General features: G+C 42.6%; 1 protein-coding gene across 2 annotated transcripts in view; it reads right to left on the bottom strand.

Annotated features, from left to right (window-relative positions):
- Positions 1-23,957, bottom strand: part of glis3 (GLIS family zinc finger 3) — a 477,161-nt gene that overhangs the window by 156,913 nt on the left and 296,291 nt on the right. For both annotated transcript variants that reach the window (XM_055632800.1, XM_055632799.1), the window contains 2 exons: positions 11,005-11,166; positions 601-711 (listed from right to left, as the gene is read on the bottom strand). In XM_055632800.1, coding sequence (XP_055488775.1) covers positions 601-711; positions 11,005-11,166 — 273 coding nt within the window. The remainder of the gene's footprint in view (positions 1-600; positions 712-11,004; positions 11,167-23,957) is intronic.

Genomic DNA, 23,957 nt, shown 5'->3' with positions numbered 1-23,957 from the left:
GAATAAATATATCATTCCTCCACAGCAGCTCAATTAATTTGCACTTCCATGGATCAATGATAGAACTCAGTCTGTTTGATTTAAACCCATATTAAGAAGTGAAATTGCCAACCAATTTGTGCAAGGTATATCATTCATTCCGCACATTCTAAAAATTAGCTTTCTTTCAATTTGAAACTCCTATGATGGAATTTAGATTTTAAAATTCTTCATGATATTACAGCAATAAACATAAATTACTATTTTGTTTAAATAATCACAGGTACGTACTGTAAGTAGATTGGAAAAAAATCCACAGGCATTTCTTTTGTCCTTTACTTGTTTTGAAGGATTGGAAATCTGGAATGAATTATCGTTCTAGCACTAAATTCTTTTTCTGACCAGCATTTTTAAAAATAAGGTTATATACTAATTTAAGTAATAAAATAAGCTTACTGGAATCTATGTGGAATTTCTTCTTTCCTTATTACAGAAAGTTCAGACTGAGGGTATGCAATTAGTGTCCAACATAAGAACTTGACTTCAACAAGAGAATCAACATACTTTTTATTTTACCATGTCATCATGATTCTCTTTTTCGAACCCCACTAATTAACTCACCTTCTTTCTCGCCTGCTGCTCTTTTGTAGAATGTGCCTTCACGTGCTTTCTGAGGGAGCTTGGGTCAGTATACCGTTTAGTACAGCCGGGGATCTGACATGCATATGGTTTCTAAAGCAAAAGAGAAAACAGCCACAGCTTTAGTACTGTGAACATTAGTTCGAAGTGGAGATTCTTAATAAGAGCTGGCCAGGAGCATTCTGATGTACTCTGGTCTAATCTCAGACTAATCAACTTCACCTGCCAGACATACATTGGAGTCAGACATGCAAGATCTCAAGTCGAGGTCAAAGATCATTGACAGAAAACCTATTTTCCAATTGTGCATAACAATGTACGTCGTATGGCTGCATGCAAACCATTGATCGGAATAAAAAAACTACCAAAATAAATGCATCATTAAGAATTCACTAAATCCTGTTCTTTTGTAACTTTACCATCTTTGTGACTTTTATTTTTCAATGAAAACTTGCAGCTGACCTGTAATTATTGTAATTATATACTTACAATTATTTCAGCCCATGAGTGCAGCATAGTCAGAAACGATTAGCAACAGAAAGCATTTAGGGTCTCAGTTCAAGAAACAGCAGAAAGGTCCATGTATAGTATCAGATCATTATGAGAAAAATTAAATCTGCTAAGAAAGAGAGAAAACAAAGGCAGAGGTAAGGAATTAGTTCTGGTGCACATTGAAGGTTTAGAATGTGATGATTTTTCTTCCAAACAATTTTGTTTAACTCATTTTAACAAATGGTACAGATACAATTTAAGGAGTAACTCTGGGCATGAGGTGCCCAAGGAGAATACTCTGATTGAGACCAATTACATTTATTTATTAAGGACAGAGAAATTTAAGGCACCATGTTTGTGCCAGTACAGTGCAAGAACCTTTAGATTATATCTTCATATCACTCTATTCCTACAGAACTCTGGTATTTCATAGGACTACGGACTTGTCCAACATAGAATGGGCCTTTTGGCCCATCAAGTCCATACTGACCTTTCTGTCCATTTACGTTAATCTAATTTATCTAGACTAAGTCTGATCCTTCTATGACATACCTATTTAAATGCCTAGCCTTTTCAAGTATATACTCAAATCATATATTGTATCTGCTTACTTTTAAACAGTACATTCTAATTCATAACAAATTGCTGTATTCGCCCATGGTGTTTTATGAATGTTACAAATATGTCCTCTCTATTTACTTCTCTGCTGGTGGAGCCAGTTTCTCCTTATTCATAATTTTCTGTATTTTTCAACACCTCCATTAAGTCTCCCTTTAAGCATCCCCACTTTGTAAGCGATTCTAACTTTTCTAGTCTTTCCACATAATACATTCATTATAATTTAAATTATTCTATTGAATTTTCTCTTCACCCTCTCCAAGGACTTAACATATCCCCAGAAGAATGATGATTCTACACCTATTCATAATATCGCGCTGAACTCCCTTAATTTTGGGATAATTAGGAAAGCATTTAAAGAAAGACCTGAAAACTTCGGTTCTTCTTGTTTGAACAATGCAGATTATGAAAGAACTGCTTGGAGAGAATAGTAGATTAAAAAAAAAGCCTGATAGTTTTGTTTTCAGGGATCCCAGACACAAAATTAAATGGAAGATATTTGTAAAGCTGTTAAATGGAAATTTCTTTCCAGAGAGAATTGTGAAGTTGAAGAATTCAATTTTAGAGTTGGTAGTTGATGTAAAATCCACATCAATTTTCAAGATTGGTTTAGACAGAAAGACGAAACAAAGGGGAGCAGTATGGCTAAGTATGATTAGACTATTAGATAAAATGGTGTGGTTGCGCTGAAAGGGCTGTTTTTGATTTTTACCGACACATACAATTAATTCCACTGACACCCAGCAGCAACTGCACAATAGAGTTCCCTTTTTGTTCTTTGGAGCTTCTAGAATTATCTCACATATCCCCCAATGAAGTCAATAAGTCAAAAATCACCAGATTTTGTTGATCTGCACAAAACCTTGCACAAAGTGGAAGAGAGATGAAAATGGGCCAAGTAGGTTCTAAACATACACCTGAAAGGCAAGGGCAAGGCCAGAAGCCATAAACTAACTCATATTGTTTAAGAAGGAACTGCAGAACTGAACATCGAATTCTCCCAATTTTGTTAGTCCTTGCTGTCTCCTCCCCTTCCTCAGTCCCCCTGCTGTCTCCTCCCATCCCCCAGCCTTCGGGCTCGTCCTCCTTTTCCCTTTCTTGTCCCCGCCCACCCCCGTCCCCGATCAGTCTGAAGAAGGGTTTCGGCCCGAAACGTTGCCTATTTCCTTCGCTCCATAGATGCTGCTGCACCCGCTGAGTTTCTCCAGCTTTTTTGTGTAACTAACTCATATTCCTGTGTCTAAATTATTACTAGAGCCAGAAATGATAATATTAACTAAGAGACTAATGGGCCTGTCCAACTTAGGCGATTTTTCAGGCGACTGTTAAGTTGCCGGCAGTCGCCTGAAAAACTGGCAACTGGAACGGCGACTGTCAGAGTGGACACACACACACACACACACACACACACACACACACACACACACACACACACACACACACACACACACACACACACACACACACACACACACACACACACACACACACACACACACACACACACACACACACACACACACACACACACACACACACACACACACACACACACACACACACACACACACACACACACACACACACACACACACACACACACACCGCTTCCTTCACCAGCCCATTTCGCAGACGGGACAGGGCAAGCAGGGGAGAGCTGTCTGAGTGAAATTCACACGGTGCAAGGCCCAGGTGATACAGACACACACCGTGATGAACAGGAGGGTTGGCGCTGCAATTAAGACAGCTAAAGCACGGTGTATGGTAAGTCCTTAAAAAGAGGGGGGGGGGGGGGGGGAGAGGGAGGAGAAGGAGGGAGAAGGAATGGAGATAACTTTTAAGAAGCCAGAGATGCTCGGCGGACATTTAACATTACTAGTCGGTTATCCTTGGTTTTGAAAACTACTGCTTACGTTTTTTTCCCCCGAATGAGCCAATGAAATTCACCATTCACCACCGGCTACAACCTACGAGAACCTCCAAGAACCTTCGACCTCCTGGCGACCCACCTAGGGCACGAGAATTCTCACTAATCTCCATGGCGGCTTCAGTCTAGTCGCTGCTAATTTTTCAACATGTTGAAAAATTATATGCGACCATAATGAGGCCGCGAATAGTTCCCAGAATGCGGGAACTCCTCACGACCATGAAGGCAACTCCTCGGCAACCACCCGCGAACATGTGGCGTCCATGTGGCGCCTGCATAGTCTCCTGCAGTCGCCTAAAATGTCGCCAAGTGGGACAAACCCATAAGATTTGTATTGGATGTTATGCAATCAGATCTGAAATTTTTCAACAGAAATTGAGGAACGTGCATTATTTCCATAATGCTGAAGGAGTACATCTCAAATTTAAAACAATTTTACACCTTCGAAAAAGATTAGATTTTATGCTAACACAGAATTACGTAATAGTTACATAGGAGTTCATTTGGCCATTCAAGCTCGACTGGCTCTATGTAAGAGCAATGACCCCAGATTATTTTCATCTGGAACACCACAATTGAGTCTGCTTTATATAAGTAAATACAGGTGCACAACCTTTTATCTGAAAGCCTTGGGACCAGACACTTGTCGGATTTCGGACATTTTCGGATTTCCGAATGGAAGATTTTTAGCATAGATTAGGTAGGTAGCGCGGGCGGCTTGAAAAGTCTGGAGCAGCTGCCTCCTCCCCGGAGACCGGGAGAATCATTGTAAATCATTGCATAAATGTTAGTCAGTTAGTTTGGAGGGATTTTATGTGGTGGTGGTGGAGTGGGGGTGAAGGGGGAAACTTTAATTCTTAGTCCCCTACCTGGTCGGCGACTCCCAACCTCACGGAGCTGGAGTTGGAGCTCTGGCCCCGGCAACTCTACCCCTGGCTGCGTGGCTCCAAATCCAGCGCGGCCCGCGGCCCGCGGCTGGACGCCCGCAGCCCCAGCTCCGCGAATGTTGGGAGTCGGCGGCCACAGCGCTCCGGAGCTTACCGCACGGCGACCCGGTAAGGCATTGCCCGCTCCCCGCTGGTATCCCAGTGCTGCGACGCCGCCGACTCCCAACATTCGCGGAGCTGGGGCTGCGGGCGTCCGGCCGCGGGCGGTGCTGGATTTGGAGCGCCTCGCAGCCAGGGGTAGAATTTCCGGGGTCGGAGCTACAACCGGCGCCGCCCGCAGCCCCACCGGCCACAGCGCTGCGGAGCTTACTGCACGGCGACCCGGTAAGGCATTGACCGCTCCCCGCCTCTCCGACCAGGTAGAAACTAAGAATTAAAGTTTACCCCTTCACCCCCCCTACACATAAAAGCCCTCCAAACTAACTGACTAACATTTAAGCAATGATTTACAGATGTTTAAGCGTCTCCCCGGCCTCCGGGGAGGAGGCAGCCGCTGCAGTAGTACAGACCTGGGTTGACCGTGGGTCGTTTCGGGTCAAGTTTGGCGCCAAACGCGAGCTTTGGTGCGCAGATGACATCCTGGAAAAAATGGCCGGTTTTCGGAGTTTTTCGGTTTCCGGAACTCCGGATAAAAGGTTGTGCACCTGTAATTGAATCTGCTTCCTCTGTTGGCCCAGAGCCGAAACATTTACTGACTAAAATGATTTTGTCTCCTTATAAGGTTTGGTTCTTTTGATAATCATTTTCTTTCTTGGTCCCCATGATCTCAAGTCCTTCAGTAACTAGAAACAGTTACTTTCTACTTTATTTGCTTCATTTTTATAAATGCCTTCATCGGATCTTCTTGTTACATTTTCTGACCCACACAGGATTACAAGAGCTTCTCCAATCTGGCCACATTACTAAAACGCTTCAACCCTGGAATATCTGTGTCAGTGCACGAGGCATAGGCAACAGGCATATTTACCGTCATTTTGAAGACATGCTTCGCCTATTCCGTGTTGTGAAGCGTCACAAGTCAGTGTAAACGGTAGTTTAGGGTCAAAGTAAGCAAGAGTAGGAGCACAAGACATTGTTGCTTAAGAGTGTTGAACACCTTCTGTTGTTGCTCATACCAAGTCAAGCAGTGTCTTTGTGTGTAAGCTGGTGCAATGGGGCTGATATTTCGCTGAAACCCGGAATTAATTTGCTCAAGTAGTTGACCATGCCAAGGAATCTCTACAAGCTTAGCACGTCTGTGGGTGCTGGGACCTCATTGATAGCGCTGGTTTTCGCTGGATCAGTTTTTAGGTCATCTTTGGTAAACACATGGCCTATGTCTTTAACCTCATTCACCTTGAATTTGCATTTTTGAGGGTTCAGCTTGAGATTGATGGCCTTGGCAAGATCCAAGACCTTTGTCAGATTGGCATCGTCTTCTTCGACCATTCGTCCTGCAACAAGGATATCATCCACTACGATGGAGCATGGGTAGCCTGCAAACAACTGCTCCATAGCTTGTCGAAATACTTCACTAGCATTCCAAAAGGCATGCGAAGAAATTTATAATGCCCGAATGGAGTGCTGAAAATGGTTAACTTGGAGGAGTCATGTCCCAGCGAAATCTGCCAGAATGAACTCTTGGCATCTAGCACTGTGAATACAGTTGCCTCATCCATCTGCGCAGCAATCTCATCCACAGTGTGCATGGGATAGTGGGGTCGCTTAATTACTGTGTTTAAGTCTTTGGGGTTGATACAAATCTGTATCTTGTCTTTGTTCTTCTTGGTAGCCATGAGCATCGTGGAGACCCAGTCCGAAATGTCTGCTACGGGAGTAATCACACCTAGAGGCACCATTCTGTTAAGTTCACTTTGAACACGGTCCCGCATAGCGTGAGGAATTTTGTGAGGTGGACGAACAACAGGAATTGCCTCAGGGTCAATGGTAATCGTGTACCTGACAGGCAGCCCGCCCAGCTTATCATCAAACAAAACCTTGTATTGTGTCAAGATTTGATGGTTAATGTCACAATCTGTAGTTAGATGACAAACAGAAGGGCTGAAAGTAATCAGACCCATGTCTAGATATGCGTTGGCACCCAGCAGAGACGGCACATTTTGACGAACCACATAGAAATCCAGGTTGTGGACACATGAGTTAAGACAGCAGTGTAACACAACTTGACCAATAGGGTGCACTCGACCTCCTGCGAATGGAACAAGGGATGCAGCCATTGGAGAAACAGTCTCTGTTTTTCGTAACCTTAGGAACACAGCCAGACAGATAACATTGCAGCGAGCTCCAGAATCCACTTTCAGATAAAGAGTTTTGCCATTAATGAGCAAAGTGCCTTGGGGTCTAGTTGTTTATGCATTAAATCAGACAAAGCATGCACATCGACATCAACACATTCGCCAGCAGCCTGTAAATCCATGGGAGCTGGTTGTGAGAATTCTGAGATAGAGCTTCCGCGGCCAAGCGAATTAACAGATTGTCTTGTTTGAACTCTGTTGTTACGTGAACTTAAGGAAATGGTTTATTTTGTTGCAAAATCGACATAATTCCATACGCAGGGCAACGGTTCCGAACAGCGGCATGTGATCCCCCACAGTTAAAGCAATTGCCAATCAGTCTCAACTTGGCATCCGGCACGTGAGAAAAATGAGGAGAGATTTGATAAGACATACTGGCAGCATTAACTCCACGAGTAGTAGTGTTCCAAAACTTTGATGTGAGCATCAGCCATTTCAGCAATGCGACAGCGGTGTTCAGCAGTCTCTAGGGTAAGGTCAGTATCCCGCAGTAGCTCGTTGCATAATTTATCATTGCAGATGCCATGAATCAAATGGTCATGGATTAGGCTGTCACATATATCTCTGAAATCGCACTGACTTGCGATGTGCTTCAGTGCACTGACGTATAACTCCACAGGTTCTCCCTGTCTCTGGCACCGTGAAAAAAACAGATGCCGTTCAATCACTAAATTTGTTTGTAACTCACATAATTGTCGGAATTTGTGCAGTAAGCAGTCAGGATCTTGAGTGGATTCAGCAGGAGTAATCTGGACACCAGCCTCGTTAAGTCTAGCCAGTTCATAGCGAAATCTTCTGGCACGATGAGCAGCTTCTGTGCTGGCCAAATTAAGAAGTATTGACGCTCGAACACCTGGATCAGCAGTAGGGTGAGCCGTTTCAATGTAGATTGAGAAATCTTCTTCAAATACATGCCAATGTTCTGCGAGATCCTCAAAGAGATCAAATATCAGGACCTCTGGTTTTCTGAGAGCAGAAGCCATTGCAATACAGTTGAAAAACAATAAATTAAAATAAAAGCAATACAATTGAGCAAGGAGTGAGTCCGTGTACTCTGACAGCATGTTGCGATGTTGCTGTTCAAATAACTGAAGTCTTACACCGTGATAAAGGTCCAAAGACTTTATTCATGGTACAGCATCGGTAACTTCATACTTGCACGTTTCTCTAATAATGTGGGAACCAGGCAGGGAGGGTTACTGTAAAGCTAGTGGGCATTATTACAAAAGCATGATATCACATGAGTGACACTGATCTACACTCTCCAAACCGTCCAGAACTGAACACAATACTAAATTTGTGACTGAAATCAATTTTATAATGAAGTTTCATCAGGACTTCCTCATTCTTGTACTCTATGGCTCTATTTGTAACCCCTTAGTATTTTTTGCCTGGTATTTTTTGCTGATTTCAATACACTATTTTAACATGTGTATTAACACCTTTATTGACAGCAGCATCCTATGATGACCTCATCAACATCAAGGAGTACGCAGAGACTGTAACCAGCTACATTGCCAAGTGCACCGAGGATGTCACTATCATGAAAACCTTCACTGCACGTGGATACGAAAAGCCATGGATGACAGCAGAGGTGCGCTCGCTGCTGAGGGCTCGTGATGCAGCCCACAGAGCCGGTAACACAGCCGCTCTTCGATCTACCAGGACTGCACTGGGAAAAGGAATCAGGGCAGCGAAACGTGCCTACGCGGGGAAAATCCAGGGACACCTCTGTGACACAGGAGACACCAGGAGGATGTGGAAGGGAATCCAAACACTGACGGGGTACAAGGCAAGACAGCAGGTAACCGACACAGACACTTCTCTCCCAGATGAACTGAACAACTTCTTTGCACGTTTTGATGCAGCAAACACCACACCCAAGGGGAGAGCCAGCCCCTGCTTACAAACCGACCAGCCAGTCCTGACCATAGATTCAATGGACACACGGAGAATCCTGTCTAAGGTCAACCCGTGGAAAGCAGTCGGACCCGACAACATCCCAGGACGTGTGCTCAAGGAATGTGCTGAGGAGTTAGCAGATGTGCTAACAGATATCTTTAACATCTCCCTTAGTCAAGCCATTGTCCCCACATGCCTCAAAACTTCCACGATAATCCCCATAGCGAAGAAACCAGTGGTTGCCTGCCTAAATGACTACCGCCCTGTCGCCCTGACCCCAATAATAATGAAGTGTTTTGAACGCCTGGTGAAACCCCACATTACTGCCAGCCTCCCCTCATCGTTAGACCCCCTCCAGTTTGCCTATCGCCCAAACCGTTCTACAGAGGATGCCATCTCTACCACGCTGCACACAGTACTCACGCATCTGGAAAACAATAACACATACGCCAGAATCCTGTACATTGACTTCAGCTCAGCGTTTAACACCATCATCCCACAGAGACTTGTGGAGAATCTAACCCTGCTGGGCCTCAACACCACCCTGTGTCACTGGATCTTGGACTTTCTGACAGAGAGACCGCAGTCAGTCCGTGTTGGCAAGAACACTTCAGGCTCGATCACGCTGAGCACCGGCTCCCCTCAAGGCTGTGTGCTCAGCCCGCTGTTGTTCACACTGCTCACACATGACTGTGCTGCCAGATTCAGGGACAATAAGATCATAAAATTTGCGGATGACACAACAGTGGTTGGACTCATCAGCGGAGATGACGAATCAATGTACAGGGAGGAAGTAAAACAACTAGTGGACTGGTGTGGCAAAAATAATCTAGAATTAAATGTCGACAAAACGAAGGAGATGGTTGTCGACTTCAGGAGGGCGCAGCCAAAGCATACACCCCTCAACATCAGTGGCACTGCAGTGGAGAGCATAAAGTTCCTCGGTGTGCAAATTACAGACAGCCTCACCTGGTCCAGGAACACCACTGGGACCGTCAAACGATTCAGCGATTGCACTTCCTGAGGAAACTAAAACAGGCCTCACTCCCCACCAACATCCTCAGGACTTTCTACAGGGGTACGGTGGAGTCTGTACTCACATACTGCATAAATACGTGGTATTCCACCTGCAACTGCTCGGACAGGAAGGCTCTGCAGAGGGTAGGGAGGGGAGCAGAGAGGATCATTGGCGTCTCCCTACCCTCGGTACAAGAACTGTTCCAGAGCTGCTGTCTGAAAAAAGCTCAGCGAATTGCTAAGGACAAACTGCACCCCCTCCATATACACCTGGATCTCCTGCCATCAGGCAAGAGATATCGAAGCATCAAAGCTACAAGACTGCTAAACAGCTTCCTACCACAGGCTGTGAGGCTGCTAAACAGTCACTCTGTACTCACAGTCACTTGATTCTGCAGCTGGCACGAACACTTTAATAACTGGCGCTGGCCACTTTAATAACTGGCACTGGCCACTCAAATCAGCTGCTCCGGACATTTTTATGATTGGTTTATTGTTTTTAGTGTTATTATGTGTGAAACGTTTTAAATTTCATGTGCGATGCTCCGCGATTCCCTGGGAAACGTCTTTTCATTTTGCACTGTACAACTGTTGCTTGCAAGATGACAATAAAGGTTGATTGATTGATTGATTTCCAAAGAGTGGGTGAGAAAATTTCTAATGATCCAAAACTACAAAGTTGTGAAGCACAAAATGGAATTAAGGGATTGCATTCTTTCACTAGCAAAGAATATACATGATAAGTCGAAAAATGCTTTCACTGCATTCAACCCATGTGAAAAGTCAAAAGTAAACAAGTAAATAATGTTTATTTGAATAAGTTCAGATTCTCATAACAACAGATTATTAGCAATTATTTGTGACCACAAATAAGGCTAAACATATTCAAAGTATTATCATTTATAGTCTTAGTTATTTCCCAAGTAATATTTAAAAATTATTAAAAACAATGAAATTATGTGATTTCTTTGTCTATAACTGACAAAAATTATAATAAATCGAACAGTTTTCAGGGCCTAGCATGTGTAGGTACTGCCGCATTTTACATTGCAGAATTGTGATAATGAAAGGCTGGTGAATAAATAAATACAAAAACAGAAGTGGGATGATGGAAATTATTTTTGAACTAAAATACTACCACTGAGAATATAGTATTGCATAACTTATTTCTTAAGCAAGAGATTCTTACTGTGTCTAGATGTGTTCTCTGATGCTTGGCACGGTCACTTGAGTTGCTAAAGGCTTTTTGGCAGCCTGGATGTTGACACAGGTAAGGCTTTTCCCCTGTATGACTTCGTAGGTGAATCTTGAGATTTTCAAGTCTTGAAAATGCCTTATTACAGCCTTCAAACTGTGGAGGAAGATTTGAGAAATTGGTGTTAGAAAATAGAACACCATGATACATATTTCCATTAGCAAATGTAAGAGATCAATCTGATAAAATTAACGTAATTTTCCTTCAAATGGTAAATGATCCACCATCTATTTCTTAAATATTTATGGATGCTGTTTGTATTCAAGGTTTGACCCCATTCAGTTCAAATGGTGGATGATAGTGTGGCATGTTTACCACTAACAAGCTAAAATGTATTTCTTTCATTTAAAAAATATATATAATTCCTAATTCATGTAAGATTTCCTTAAACGCTCTTGTATTTCGTGCAAAAAATGGGTTTGTTTTAGTTATATTTGAATGACAATTTGAGGTGGCTTACAAAAATATTGGAATCACAAATGCTTTGCAGGACACATTGACAACATTTAATTACTTTTGATTTTTTAAGCCTGTTTATTTTCAATAAATGCAATTAATTGACAGACAAGAATCCTAATAAGCTTTGTTGGTTGTGCAATCAGTGATACTAAACTGCATTCACAGAAATTGATACCACAAACCTTACGATAAGCCAGAGACACTTTCTTGATTACAGTTTAATAACTGCAAATAAATTAATACTTAAATCTTGGAAAAAACCAGCAACCCCCACAATTAAAATGCGGATTACGGAAATGATCGAGACCTTGCATTTGGAAAAAATAAGATTTGCATTAATTGACAAAGCAGAACTATTTTCTAAAATATGGTCTCCATTTATTGAATTTTTAAAAAAGTAAACTGGTTTAACACAAAATTAGTCACAACTTGAGTTTAGGGCTGGATGAACAACTATACTCAACATCTCCCGGATCTATCTCCACAATCTTTATATTTGTAATCTCCTTTCTTACCTTCTTTTCTTTCTCCTTTCTATTAGTTTATAGTCTCTCTTATCTTTCTTTCTCTATTTCTTTTCTTTAAAAAAAAACTGTGAAGCTATGTAAGAACTCTGTAACCAGTTTGTCGTTTATTATCATTTGTACATATGCTTTTAATTTTAAAAAAAGAACAAAAAAAGGAATTGATGCGCATATTTTGTTGGAAGAAGCCTCATGTAATTACACTCGCAATTTCATTGAAAATCACCAGCAAATTCAGGGAATTGAAGTATGCCCGCACGATGCAGCTCTCCAGAATGTGCATTTATGCAATTCAATTTTCTTTACTCCAATGGATCTCAATTTTAATGCCTCTGCTTCTTTTTAAGTTTAATTTTCATGATAAATTTGCACTACTAAATTTGCAGCAGAAAGTCGATTTTTGTAATGAATACCTTAAATACCATTTTAATGATGTATTATTTGTGAGAGCGATGCCGATCAATCTATTTGGTAAGTAAAAGGAATAGCTGAAATGTGATTCTTTCAGCGAATGAATTATTCTTGGTGATCTTTATGCAACATTCAAAATTCATCGTACAGGTACTTCCTTAATTTTATTTTGTCTCATTGCTATACATTGCTACGCAGATATCAGCTTGCATTTCCTGCAGTTTGTGATGTAACCTTTGAGGATTGCCTATGAGGAAGTCATCAAATCCAGTTGTACAGGAAAGAACAGAGACCCAGTACGTAGAGTTTAGAAGGGATGACAATGTTGAACAATGAGCTGTAGTCGATGAACAACAGTCTGATCTATATGTTCCTGTTGCCCAATAGGTCCAGCGCAGAGTGGAGAGCCAGCAAGATTGCATCCACTGTCGATCTGCTGTCTTGTTAGATTAATTGAAGTGAGACCAGATTATTATTAGGGCAGGAATTGATTTGCATCAAAACCAATCTCTTGAAGCACTTCATCACAACAGATGTGAGTGCCACCGGTCAGTAGTCTTTGAGGTACCAAAGACCTTGCTCATCCTTGGCACCAGTATTATGGATTTCCTTTTAAAGCAAGTGGGCACCTCTGACTATAGTAGTGGGAGGTTGAAGAAGTTTGTGAAACTCCAGTCACTTTTTCAGTGCAAGGAGTTAGTTTCTAAATCCTTAATGATCCTTAGCAGGTATCCTTAGCCAGTCGAGGCCAATCCTTCCTCGAAGTTAGGTAAACACTCCTCATATGTTTTTAAGGACATCCTGCTAATCATTCTAGATTGGAATTGATTGGCAAAGAGCTTGAGTATTCGGTGAAGTTGTGGTAGGGAAATAAGGATAAAGGGAGGGAAAAAATCATTTATTCCTTGTTTATATTTCCCAAAAGGTATGTTGTAATCTTGGTGAAATGTGATTATTATGCAAGGTATAAACAGGGTATAAATCTTGAGTAAACACCTTTCAAAGGACTACTTTTATGATGTTGGTGGTTTGGGAGTGGGGAATGGCCAATTAGAAAAAATGAACATTCATTTAATGCAGCACCTTTGCTAACCCCAGTGTGTCCCAAAACATTTCACGGCCAGTGAAATACTTTTGAAGTTTCACCATCACTAATAGGAAAACACGACAGCCAAATTGTTCACAGCAATTGTTCCTCATAGACTAATGAAACTAAAACCCAAGTAATTTGATTTAGCTAATCTACCTTGGGAGGGAGGGGGGGGGGGGGGGGGGAGGGAATGTATGTTTCTCAAAATCCTTCTGCTCTTTTTCAAACAGTGCCTTGGGAAGTTTTATGTCAGTCTTAAGATGGCAGATGGGGGTCTCGGCTTAACACTTCATCAGAAAGGCAGCACCTCCAATCATGCAGCAATACCTTAGTTCCACACTGGAGGGTCAGGCTGGATTATATATTTAAATTTCCCAAATAGAGGTTAAATCCACAACTTTCGGAGTGATGCTACAGTGCTAGCTGAAACTAAATATTTAACTGCAAAGATTTTTGAGAATCTCTTCCTTGCAGAAGGAGCTCTGACATGTTAGTTTCGTGTGAACTTTGTCAATTACTATAGAATATGAATTATCTTGTGTGTTAAAAAGATGGATATTCCATCAGGCAACTGATGCAGAGTGGGGTTCACTCCACTTCCGGTCAACAATCACATGTGAGACCATTTCACTTTATTAATATGCTCCGTTACTGGCCTTGTCTTATGAACATACATCGTCTAAAGTTTAACAACAATGATATTCTTCAGATCAGATTTCAGCATTGTCTCTGATGTCCAGCAAACCAAAAACATGAAGGATGTCAAACAGACATCCATTTTATACCATTTGATTTTAATTAAAAACCGAAAGTACAAAGTCAAGTAATTCCATCATTCAAAGTCACTTTCAACCCTATCATAAGTCATAGGTCAAGGAGAAATGCTGTCTGTAACTTGACAGAGAACTCTACACCTGAAACTGTATAAAAGCCTCATGCGACTTGACTTTTTATACGAATGAAGCTGGAATCATGAATTGTTTTGGAGTCCTACTTAGATCACCACTTGCAGTTTCAAAGCAAGTTTCAGCTGCTGATTCCACCAAACTCAATGATTGTAAGTTCAGTTGCTGGCTTCATAATTCTTTTCAATGCACAATCTCAGGTAAATCATTCGGTCACCCAACACATTTGTAATAATGTTATCATGCTGCCTGTGAGATTCAGTTCAAAGCAGAAACAACATATTGTTGACACAGGCCTCATTCGTATATCAACAAATACAGGCGTAATTCGTATAGTATATGTATATGTATATATATATATATATGAGATCTACTCTCATAGTTTTCTGCTGTTGTTCTAAGATGTTTTTCTTGCCTGTTTAGTATCTTTGTTGAATGAAAAAATGTGATGATTTTATTAAAACTGTAGGTTAACAACATTTGAAGCCAAAAATAAATGGAGTGTCCAAAATAATGTCCTCAGTAATATATAACAATAACATCAACAAATTCAGATTTGGGTTCAAGTGTGCTATGTCAAGTTGAACTTTCATGCACATAATTTGTTCAACGTTAGTTACCACAACATTTCCAACTTCCTTTCCAATTTCTCCACCTTTCAGGAAAGATAAAACAGCAACACTTCAACAAACTCAAAACTAATTAGTAATCCAGAATTGATGATAGTTCATTGTGATGGCTGTTTTGTTTTGAAAAGTGGAGGTTGATGATGGATAAATGTTTTCATTTTGAAGTGAATAAAATAACTCAGATTGTTGGAGAGGAAACAGTATCTATCTATATTACTAAAATGCTCATCTTGTTTGTTTGTCCGTATGTTTGCCTGGTTTGTATTTGCACAAAAACGGTACACGAAAGCGGTACAATTTTTGGCCCACCTTACTCACCATTGTCCTGTGATGTAAATTAAACATGTTTTGTTCAGATTGATGGTATATTTTACAAGTTATTGATGTTTAAAACATTAAAAATAAAATGCAGCGCCCCCTTTGGCCCCGCCCCCACTTGCCTTCTTTACTTGACAAGCGTCATAAAGGGCACCCCGGGACCTCAGCACGCCTTGGCAGGCGTCACAAAGGACACTCCACAGATCTTCAGCGTGGCCTTTCCATAATTTCAGACCGTCATCTTTTTTTCCCCCGTCACAACGGTGACTCGATGGCTCCACCGGTAAGTTTCCTTCTATTTTAATTTCTGCTTACCCCTGGACCATGGGCTGGGGTTGGAGCTGGTGTGGGAAATGGGGGCGGGGAGAGGCCACGCCAACTACCCTCAGCCTCTCCCTCCCACTCCCCAGCACCAGGTCACTCACCCCTCTCGATAGCCCCCGCCTCAAGCCCTCCCCCTTCCCCGGCTCCACAACGCTCAACCCCCCCCGACAGCCTCCGCCTCAAGCCCTCCCCCTCCCCCCCGCTGTAAGACACTCGCCCCCATCATCCCTGACAGCCCCCGCCTCAAGTACAACTTAATCGCCGCCCTGCTGGAGGAAACGGGGCCAACGGTGGTTTACACCGATATCCTGGTGAGGTGAGGAGGGAGACTGGGGGGATTGAGGGAGAGGAGGGGGTATGGAGGGAGAGGGAGGTGAGGAGGGAGAGCGGGGGAGGAAGGGGGATAGAGGGAGGGGGTAGGGAGGGGAGAGGGGTTATGGAGCGAGGGAGGGAGTGACTGAGGATCGGGGGAAGGAAGGGAGAGGTGAAGGAGGGAGTGGTGGAGGGGAGGAAGACAGGGGAAAGAAGAGGGAGGGTAAAGAGGAGGGGGAGGGAGTGCTGGGGATGAGAGGGAATGGAGGAAGATAGGGGTAGGAAGAGGGGTGGCGAGGTAATGGAGGTGGGGAGGGGTAGGGGTGAATGGAACAAGCAGTGGAGGGTTGGTGGAGGGTGGGGAGAGCCAGTATAATGGATGAGGGGAATAGGGGACTGAAGAGGGAGAGTGAGATGCGTTCATCTTATATTTTACAAGTTATTGCTACGTCAGCACAATTGGGGGCTATGGGTCAGCGTTGGAGGACCAGGCCTCCCATGTGACAGGGACCCAATGGGTCCCACTTGGTCCAGTTTACCTTTAAAATTCCCATCATATTTGACTGCTATAATGAACCTTACGAATGGAGAAAATCTGTCAAACAAATACATTTTTGGATCAAATTTAACATATGCATAGATACTTTATGTAGCAATTTCACTCCACATTGCTTACTTACTTATTTATCGGTTGACGGAAATAAATAAAAACATTGTAAAGAGCAAGATCTTAGAGCATTTTAGAAACTAATAAACAGATCCCATCAGAGACCAGAAAAGGATAGACAAGTAATCACAGGCCAATCAGTCTGACATCAGTGCTGGGAAAATGCAATTAAAAAGACTGAAGATGTTGGGTCTCAAATAAAAAAAAAGAATAGGAATTGAGGTGCATAAAACTGAAAAGTATATAGAGAAATTACCTATTTCTAAGAGCAGAGAAGTCAGTAATTAAGTGGCACACTCAAAATGCTGGAGTAACTCAGCAGGACAGGCAACATGTCTGGAGAGAAAGAATGGGTGACGTCTCGACTCGAAAACATCACCCATTCCTTCTCTCTAGAGATGCTGCTGTCCCGTTGAGTTACTCCAGCATTTTGTGTTTACCTTCGATTTAAACCAGCATCTGCAGTTCTTTCCTATACAAATTAAGTGGCACAAATTTGAGTTAATTGAAAGAGGGAATGAGAGAAAAAATATGTTGCATGGAATGCTGGGTGTCCTGAAAGAACGTGGAAGCAGAAAAAGCTCTCACCCATGTTAAACAGTATTCAGATGAACACTGGAGGTGCCATAACTTACAGCACCAAGTTGGCCTAACCTAAAGTCAATTTTTGGTTGGCATAGACAGAAAGCTGCAAATGCGTTCCTTCTGTGCTGTAAATTTGAATGATTCTCTTGGAGAATCCTTGACATTTTAAAGAGAATGATTTGCATATAATATTTGAACCTGTTCATTTGACTTTCCCTTTCCTGCTATTTCAGTTTCAATCAAATTTCATACATTTAGGTCACTTCTCTATGTTAGACCCCAATATATGGTTTCAAGTACAGCATGTTACAATATAATGCACATTTCACTATTACTCTGCCTATCAGAAATCATCATTGCATCATTACACAATGCTTACATGTCGTATAACTTGATGGCATAGATTTTTTAAATTCCCTTTCATCTTCCATTTGTCCAAAACAGTCAAAAGGAAAATAAAATAGATAATTGAGGAATTTCCTCTTTTATTTCCTCCTCTACGACTGTCAATTCGCACCCAAATCCAGAACTCATCCAAAGCCCACCATCATTCTGATGGTTACTAGTTTCCTTGTCCTACCCACCATGGTCATCTGATCCTTTAACACTTCCACCTCCAGCACTGCACAAAATAATTCTGCTTTGTCCGACCTTCACTCATCCACCACTTCCACCCCTTCACCAGCACCTGAACTAGTTCTACATGGTCATTCACTTTCTACAAAGATATTACCAAGGACGACAGATAGCACAATGGGCTAAGAGTTCGGCTGGCGACCGGAGGGTAGCCGGTTCAAATCCCGCTTGGAGTGCATACTGTCGTTGTGTCCTTGGGCAAGACACTTCACCCACCTTTGCCTGTAATGGAATGTTACGGCGGCAGGCGCGGGCACACCGCGACGCCCTGTGTCTCCCTTTCAAGGGAGATGCTAAAAATGCATTTCGTTGTCTCTGTACTGTACACTGACAATGACAATAAATTGAATCATTTCATTTCATTTCAAGGCCTTAGCTACATCTGTCTTGTCAACATAGTAGAGAATTCTTATTCAGATCGTTTTCCCTGTCACTTTTACTCTATTATCTTGGTGATGTATTCGTGTTATTTCTGCACATACCCAGAACTGAAATGTTTCAGCAGCATTCCTTCCAATTTCCAAAAATCCCATAATCCAACTCCCAACTGGTTTCTTCTCTTCATTGAATTCAGCATCTACGTTTCTGGGGATAGGTCATCACGTGATAATGCCTGACTTCCTCAAATGCTTCAACTACATTTCCTCACCAAATCTCATTCAATTTCCCAGTTTTTGCATTTGTGTCATATCCATTCTGCCTGTATCATCTTTGGAACAAGTACTTTCCACGTGTCTTTTTATTCCTCCCTACATCTTCACTACGGTTGACAAACCTGATGTGCGTGCATCATTTTGCTCACTTAGGCTCTCACCCTTTCCCACCCTCACTTCTGGATTCTCTTCATCACCTTATACTATTTACATTACTTCCTGATAATTCTGACAATCTTCGTATCTTCTGACAAATGAACATGTCCTCCACACTACTGGGTCTGCTCTACACTCAAGTCAAAGAGATGCAACATCAGCCTTTTAAGGTCATAAGGTCATAAGGAATATGAGTAGATTTAGACCATTCAGCCCATAAAGTTTACTTTGCCACTCAATCATGGCTGATCTATCTCTGCCTCCTAACCCCTTTCACCTGCCTTCTCCCCATTACTTCTGACACCTGTACTAATCAATAATCTATCTATCTCTACCTTAATAATATCCACTGATGACCTGCACAGCCTTCTGTGGCAAAGAATTACACAGATTCACGACCCTGACTAAAGGCATATCTCTTCATCTACTTCCGATACGAACGCCCTTTAATTCTGAGTCTATGACCTCTAGATTTTACTTCGGAGTCACGTGAGTGACTACGTGAAGAACCCCGCTAGGACGCATGCGTGTCATACCCCCGCAGCGGCAAGTTTAAAAGCCGGAACCTGCAGGTAAGAGATACTCTGCGGTCTTTTTGTGTTGTTCCCATACTGGTTTACAGGTGGGGAGTCAATGGACAAGTCCAAGAAAATGACGAGGGCTGCGACAAAGCTGGCGGGGGAGGACCGCGGAGTTGCGGGCAGCCAGCAGCAGCCAGCGGCACATGAATCACCCATAATGGCAACAGCTGTGCCCGACTTCGCCCCCGCACCGGCCAGATCTACACTGCGGCCGGGCGGTAAGGCAAAACAAAAATCCAACAGAGTCGTTGACTCAGACGAGTCCGACTTCGAGCAGGCGCGAGCGGCCAGCGATCGTGAGCGCTGGAGCCGGACGGAGCGGTATGTGGAGCAGATGCTCCAACGTGACAGGCTCCGGGAGATGGAGTCCAGTCACCGTGGGCAATTTATCACACCCACAGCAGCACCTATTGTAGGGCTGCACAGTGCATCTCCCTCGTCAGAGGGGAGTACTGGGGTAAATTCTGGGCTGATCCCGAAGAGGGGTTTGCAGAACAGAAATCAAGTGTGCAAGGGGTGCAGGAAGATGAAAATCTACTGGACATGGTGTCCAACTTCATACAGCCAGACCAGACTGGCCAAAACCTGGAACAAAAACTAGCTGCCAGTATTGATTATATGTAATTTAAGCAGCTACAGGAACAGGATGTGATGGACACCACGGCAAAACACTTGGCACCAGGAAACTGTATATCCCTGAATGTTCCTATCATAATTAATTGCATATGGAAACACGTCGGAGCAGGAGTTAGAGGCCTGGATGTCAAACTCCAAAAAGTACTAAAGCTTCTAACAGCAGGAATAACAGCTTTCGCCCGCACAGTAGATGAGAAGGAAATGTCACAGGATCAACAGGATGCACTGGCAATGCATTGCAATACACAATACGAAATAAACAGCATCAGGAAGAATGCCATCTGACCTGCTTTAAACCCGAAATTCACAGGTCTATGCAAACCTGGAAACACAAAACCACCAATTTTACTATTTGGAGGTAACCTATCCAAGCAAGTCAAGGATCTCTATGAGAAGGCAAAAACCCTGGGGCTCATAAAAGCGACATCATCAAGAACCTACTACGGCCATAAACAGCACCCTTATGCACCCATCAGTAGAACAAGACAAACTGGTGAAAGCTCAAAGTCCAGGTACACCGAACATCGGTCTTTTTTAGGCCATGGCCCAGATCGGCCTTCGTGGAAGATGCGCAAACCCCCAACACCAACCCAACCACAAACCCAGACACCGGCGCCTCAACGTCCGCGAAGGATTTACAAAAAGAAGTAAACCTGCCACTGGTAACCATGGAGGTAGGTGGGTCTGGTTCCTTACAAATTGCAGGGAGTATGGAGGTTGGTGGGAGATTACACTTCTTTCTGGATGCATGGAGTATGTTAACTACAGACACTTATATTTTAAGCAGTACCCAGGGATATACCATAGAATTTATACACAAATATAGCCCTCCAGTTCAGTATGTACCGAACCGAATGTTCATACTTTCAGGTAAAGAAAAATCAAAAGCGCATGCTGAACTGGAGCGGCTTTACGCAAAAGGGGTAATTGAAAAAACCCAACACGAATCGCTGGAATTTGTGTCTAATATCTTTACCAAAAGCAAAAAAGATGGTGATTGTCGCATCATCATATATTTGACCAATTTGAATACATTTGTACAATATATTCATTTCAAAATGGAAACCTTTGTTACTGCTAAACAATTGATTTCCAAAGGTTACTTCATGGCTAGCATCGATTTAAAATATGCTTACTATTCAGTGCCTATACGAGGTGATCACAGATGTTATTTAAAATTCAACTGGATGGGACAGCACTGGCAGTATAGAGCACTACCAAATGGGTTAACATCAGCCCCAGGCTGTTCACTAAAATTTTGAAACCAGCCCTAGCGTTTCTGCGGAAACAAAAACACATGGTCATGGCATATCTAGATGACATACTTATTGTGGGCAAAACTTTGGAATTGGCCAAACAAACTGTAACAGCCACAAAACAATTATTTGAAAAACTGGGGTTTATCATCCATCCAGTTAAATCTAAATTAACGCCTTCCACCACAATGGATTATTTGGGTTCACCATTGACTCAGTTCACGTGTCGGTGACTTTGCCAAAGGAAAAGGCTATAGTCTTAATAGAGGCTTGCAATAACCTCATTGACATCAGTAAACCGTCCATCAGATTGGTAGCAAGAGTAATTGGCAAAATGGTGGCTGCTTTTCCAGCCACACAATTCGGACCTTTACATTACCAAAATTTACAGAGGGCAAAAATACGAGCACTCAAAATTAATGCTGGTCATTTTGACAGACCAATGAAGCTACCAATCGAAGCTATAATGGAACTAAAATGGTGGAAAGATAACATTCGGCTTTGTTTCAATCCAATCATTATCAGCAACCCTTCTATGGTGCTACAAACTGATGCCAGTGCACTTGGTTGGGGTGCAACCAATTCCATCTCCAGCTGTGGAGGTAGATGGAATGCACAGGAGGCATCATTATTACAAACACTGGGCATAAACTACCTGGAAATGTTGGGTGCATTCCATGGCCTAAAGTCATTTTGTTCTGGGTTATATCAATTTGAGACAACGAAATGAATTTCCCTTACAGGCAGTATCATAAAAAAAAATAATTAAAAAAAAAAAATAATAATAAATAATAATAAAACATATTAAAAATAAAATTGAAATTGAATTAAAAAAAAGCACAAACACAGAAAGTCCACGACACAACATAACATAAATGGCACCAAGGTGAGGAAGGCACCATAGTCCAGCCAGCCTCCCCTCCGTGTTCATCCGTGGTTGGGGCCTTCCGAGCACCCGCAGTCGCCGCCCCGGGTGGCCCGATGTTCAGGGCCTCATGCCGGGCTGGTGGACGCCGACGCCGAACCCCGATGGTGAGCATCTTCCTCCTCAGTGGCCCGGACCTCCTGATCAGCCGCCTCCCGCTGCCGGAGTCTGCAGCTCCCGAGTCCGCAGGCCGAGCCGGGCAGAGTCGCAGGACCCCGCGATATCACCAGTATGTTAGACTACAGATTGACAATACCACCGTGGTAGCATATATCAACCACGTGGGTGGAAACAAATCGACATCATGTGACAATCTGGCTAATACAATTTGGCAATGGTGTATCCAGCGAAATATTTGGTTATCAGCTACTTACCTACCAGGTAAATTAAATTCATTGGCAGACACCAGGTCACACAAATTTAATGAAAACACCGAATGGATGTTGGATAAAAAAGTATTTGCTGATATTATAGCATGGTATGGAACACCAGATATCAATCTATTCGCATCCAGACTTAATCACCAGTTATCAAACTATGTTTCATGGGAACCAGACCCTGGGGCAGCGGCGACAGACGCATTTTCGCTGCATTGGGGGGAAATTGTTTATTTATGCATTCCCTCCTTTCTGCCTCATCAGTCGGGTATTAAGAAAAATACAGCAAGACTCTGCGTCTGGTATTTTGGTAGTACCCGATTGGCCTACTCAACCATGGTTCCCTGTGATACTCGACATGGTATTAGAACCATGCATCACCATCCTGAATAGACCAGATTTATTGGTTCATCCCGTAACAAGGGAAAGCCACCCATGTCATAACTATATGAACTTATTCATTTGTAGAGTCTAAAAGTACCTCTACTGCAACTGGGACTGACGGACCGAACAGTGAACATTATTTCAGCGGCCAACAGACAGTCCACCAAAAAACAGTTTCTGGTATACATCAGGAAATGGGAGATATATTGTCACAGAAACAACATCACCTACAGATCAATTAACAGATTGTCTATTCTGGAATTCCTGGTAGGCCTCCATTATGATGAGGGGCTCAGTTATATATGGAGAACACGAAAATCATCAGAGGCAATGAGATGGCACTACTAATCAGCCACAAGCAACCACACAAAAAAGTGATGGTCCAGACCATCTCAAGATGGCTGAAACAGGTTCTAATAAAGGCTGGGGTGGATACTAACATTTTAAAATCTCATTCCACCAGGGCTACAGCTACATCGGCAGCTATGCAGTTGGATGTACCGATGGACCAAATCCTCAAGACAACAGGATGGTCAAGGGAGAAAACATTCCAACTATTTTATCATAAACCAGTAATTAAACCTGGAACGTTTGCAGAAACAATTTTAAGTTCTGTAATATAATTTCACCCCATAAATAGAGGCTATAATTTGGGGTTAATAAATTTATCATGGATTTCAATGTCGGATTCATGTCTAATCATGTTAACACAATTCCTCCCACAGTCATTAAGGCAGATGTGATGCATGGACTCGTTTCCACGGTATGAAATCACAGAGCTTTGAAATCTGCACGTAGTCACTCACGTGACTCCGAAGTAAAATAGTAAGATTAAACGAGAACTTACCAGTTCGAAGTTTGATTGTTATTTTATGAGGAGTACGTTGAGGGAATATGTGCTCTCCGCTCCCACCCTTGTTCATATACTCAACTGGTATCTTCTTCTCTAATCTTACTATGTTCAGTCATTACAGTTATCTGTGATTCCACACCGCTGCTTTGAAGAATGACATGCATGCGTCCTGGCGGGGTTCTTCACGTATTCCCTCAACGTACTCC

This window comes from Leucoraja erinacea, chromosome 3 (assembly GCF_028641065.1).
Source record: "Leucoraja erinacea ecotype New England chromosome 3, Leri_hhj_1, whole genome shotgun sequence".
NCBI lineage: Eukaryota > Metazoa > Chordata > Chondrichthyes > Rajiformes > Rajidae > Leucoraja > Leucoraja erinaceus.
The sequence above is the reverse complement of the archived record's forward strand: the minus strand, read 5'-3'. Positions and strand labels throughout refer to the sequence as shown.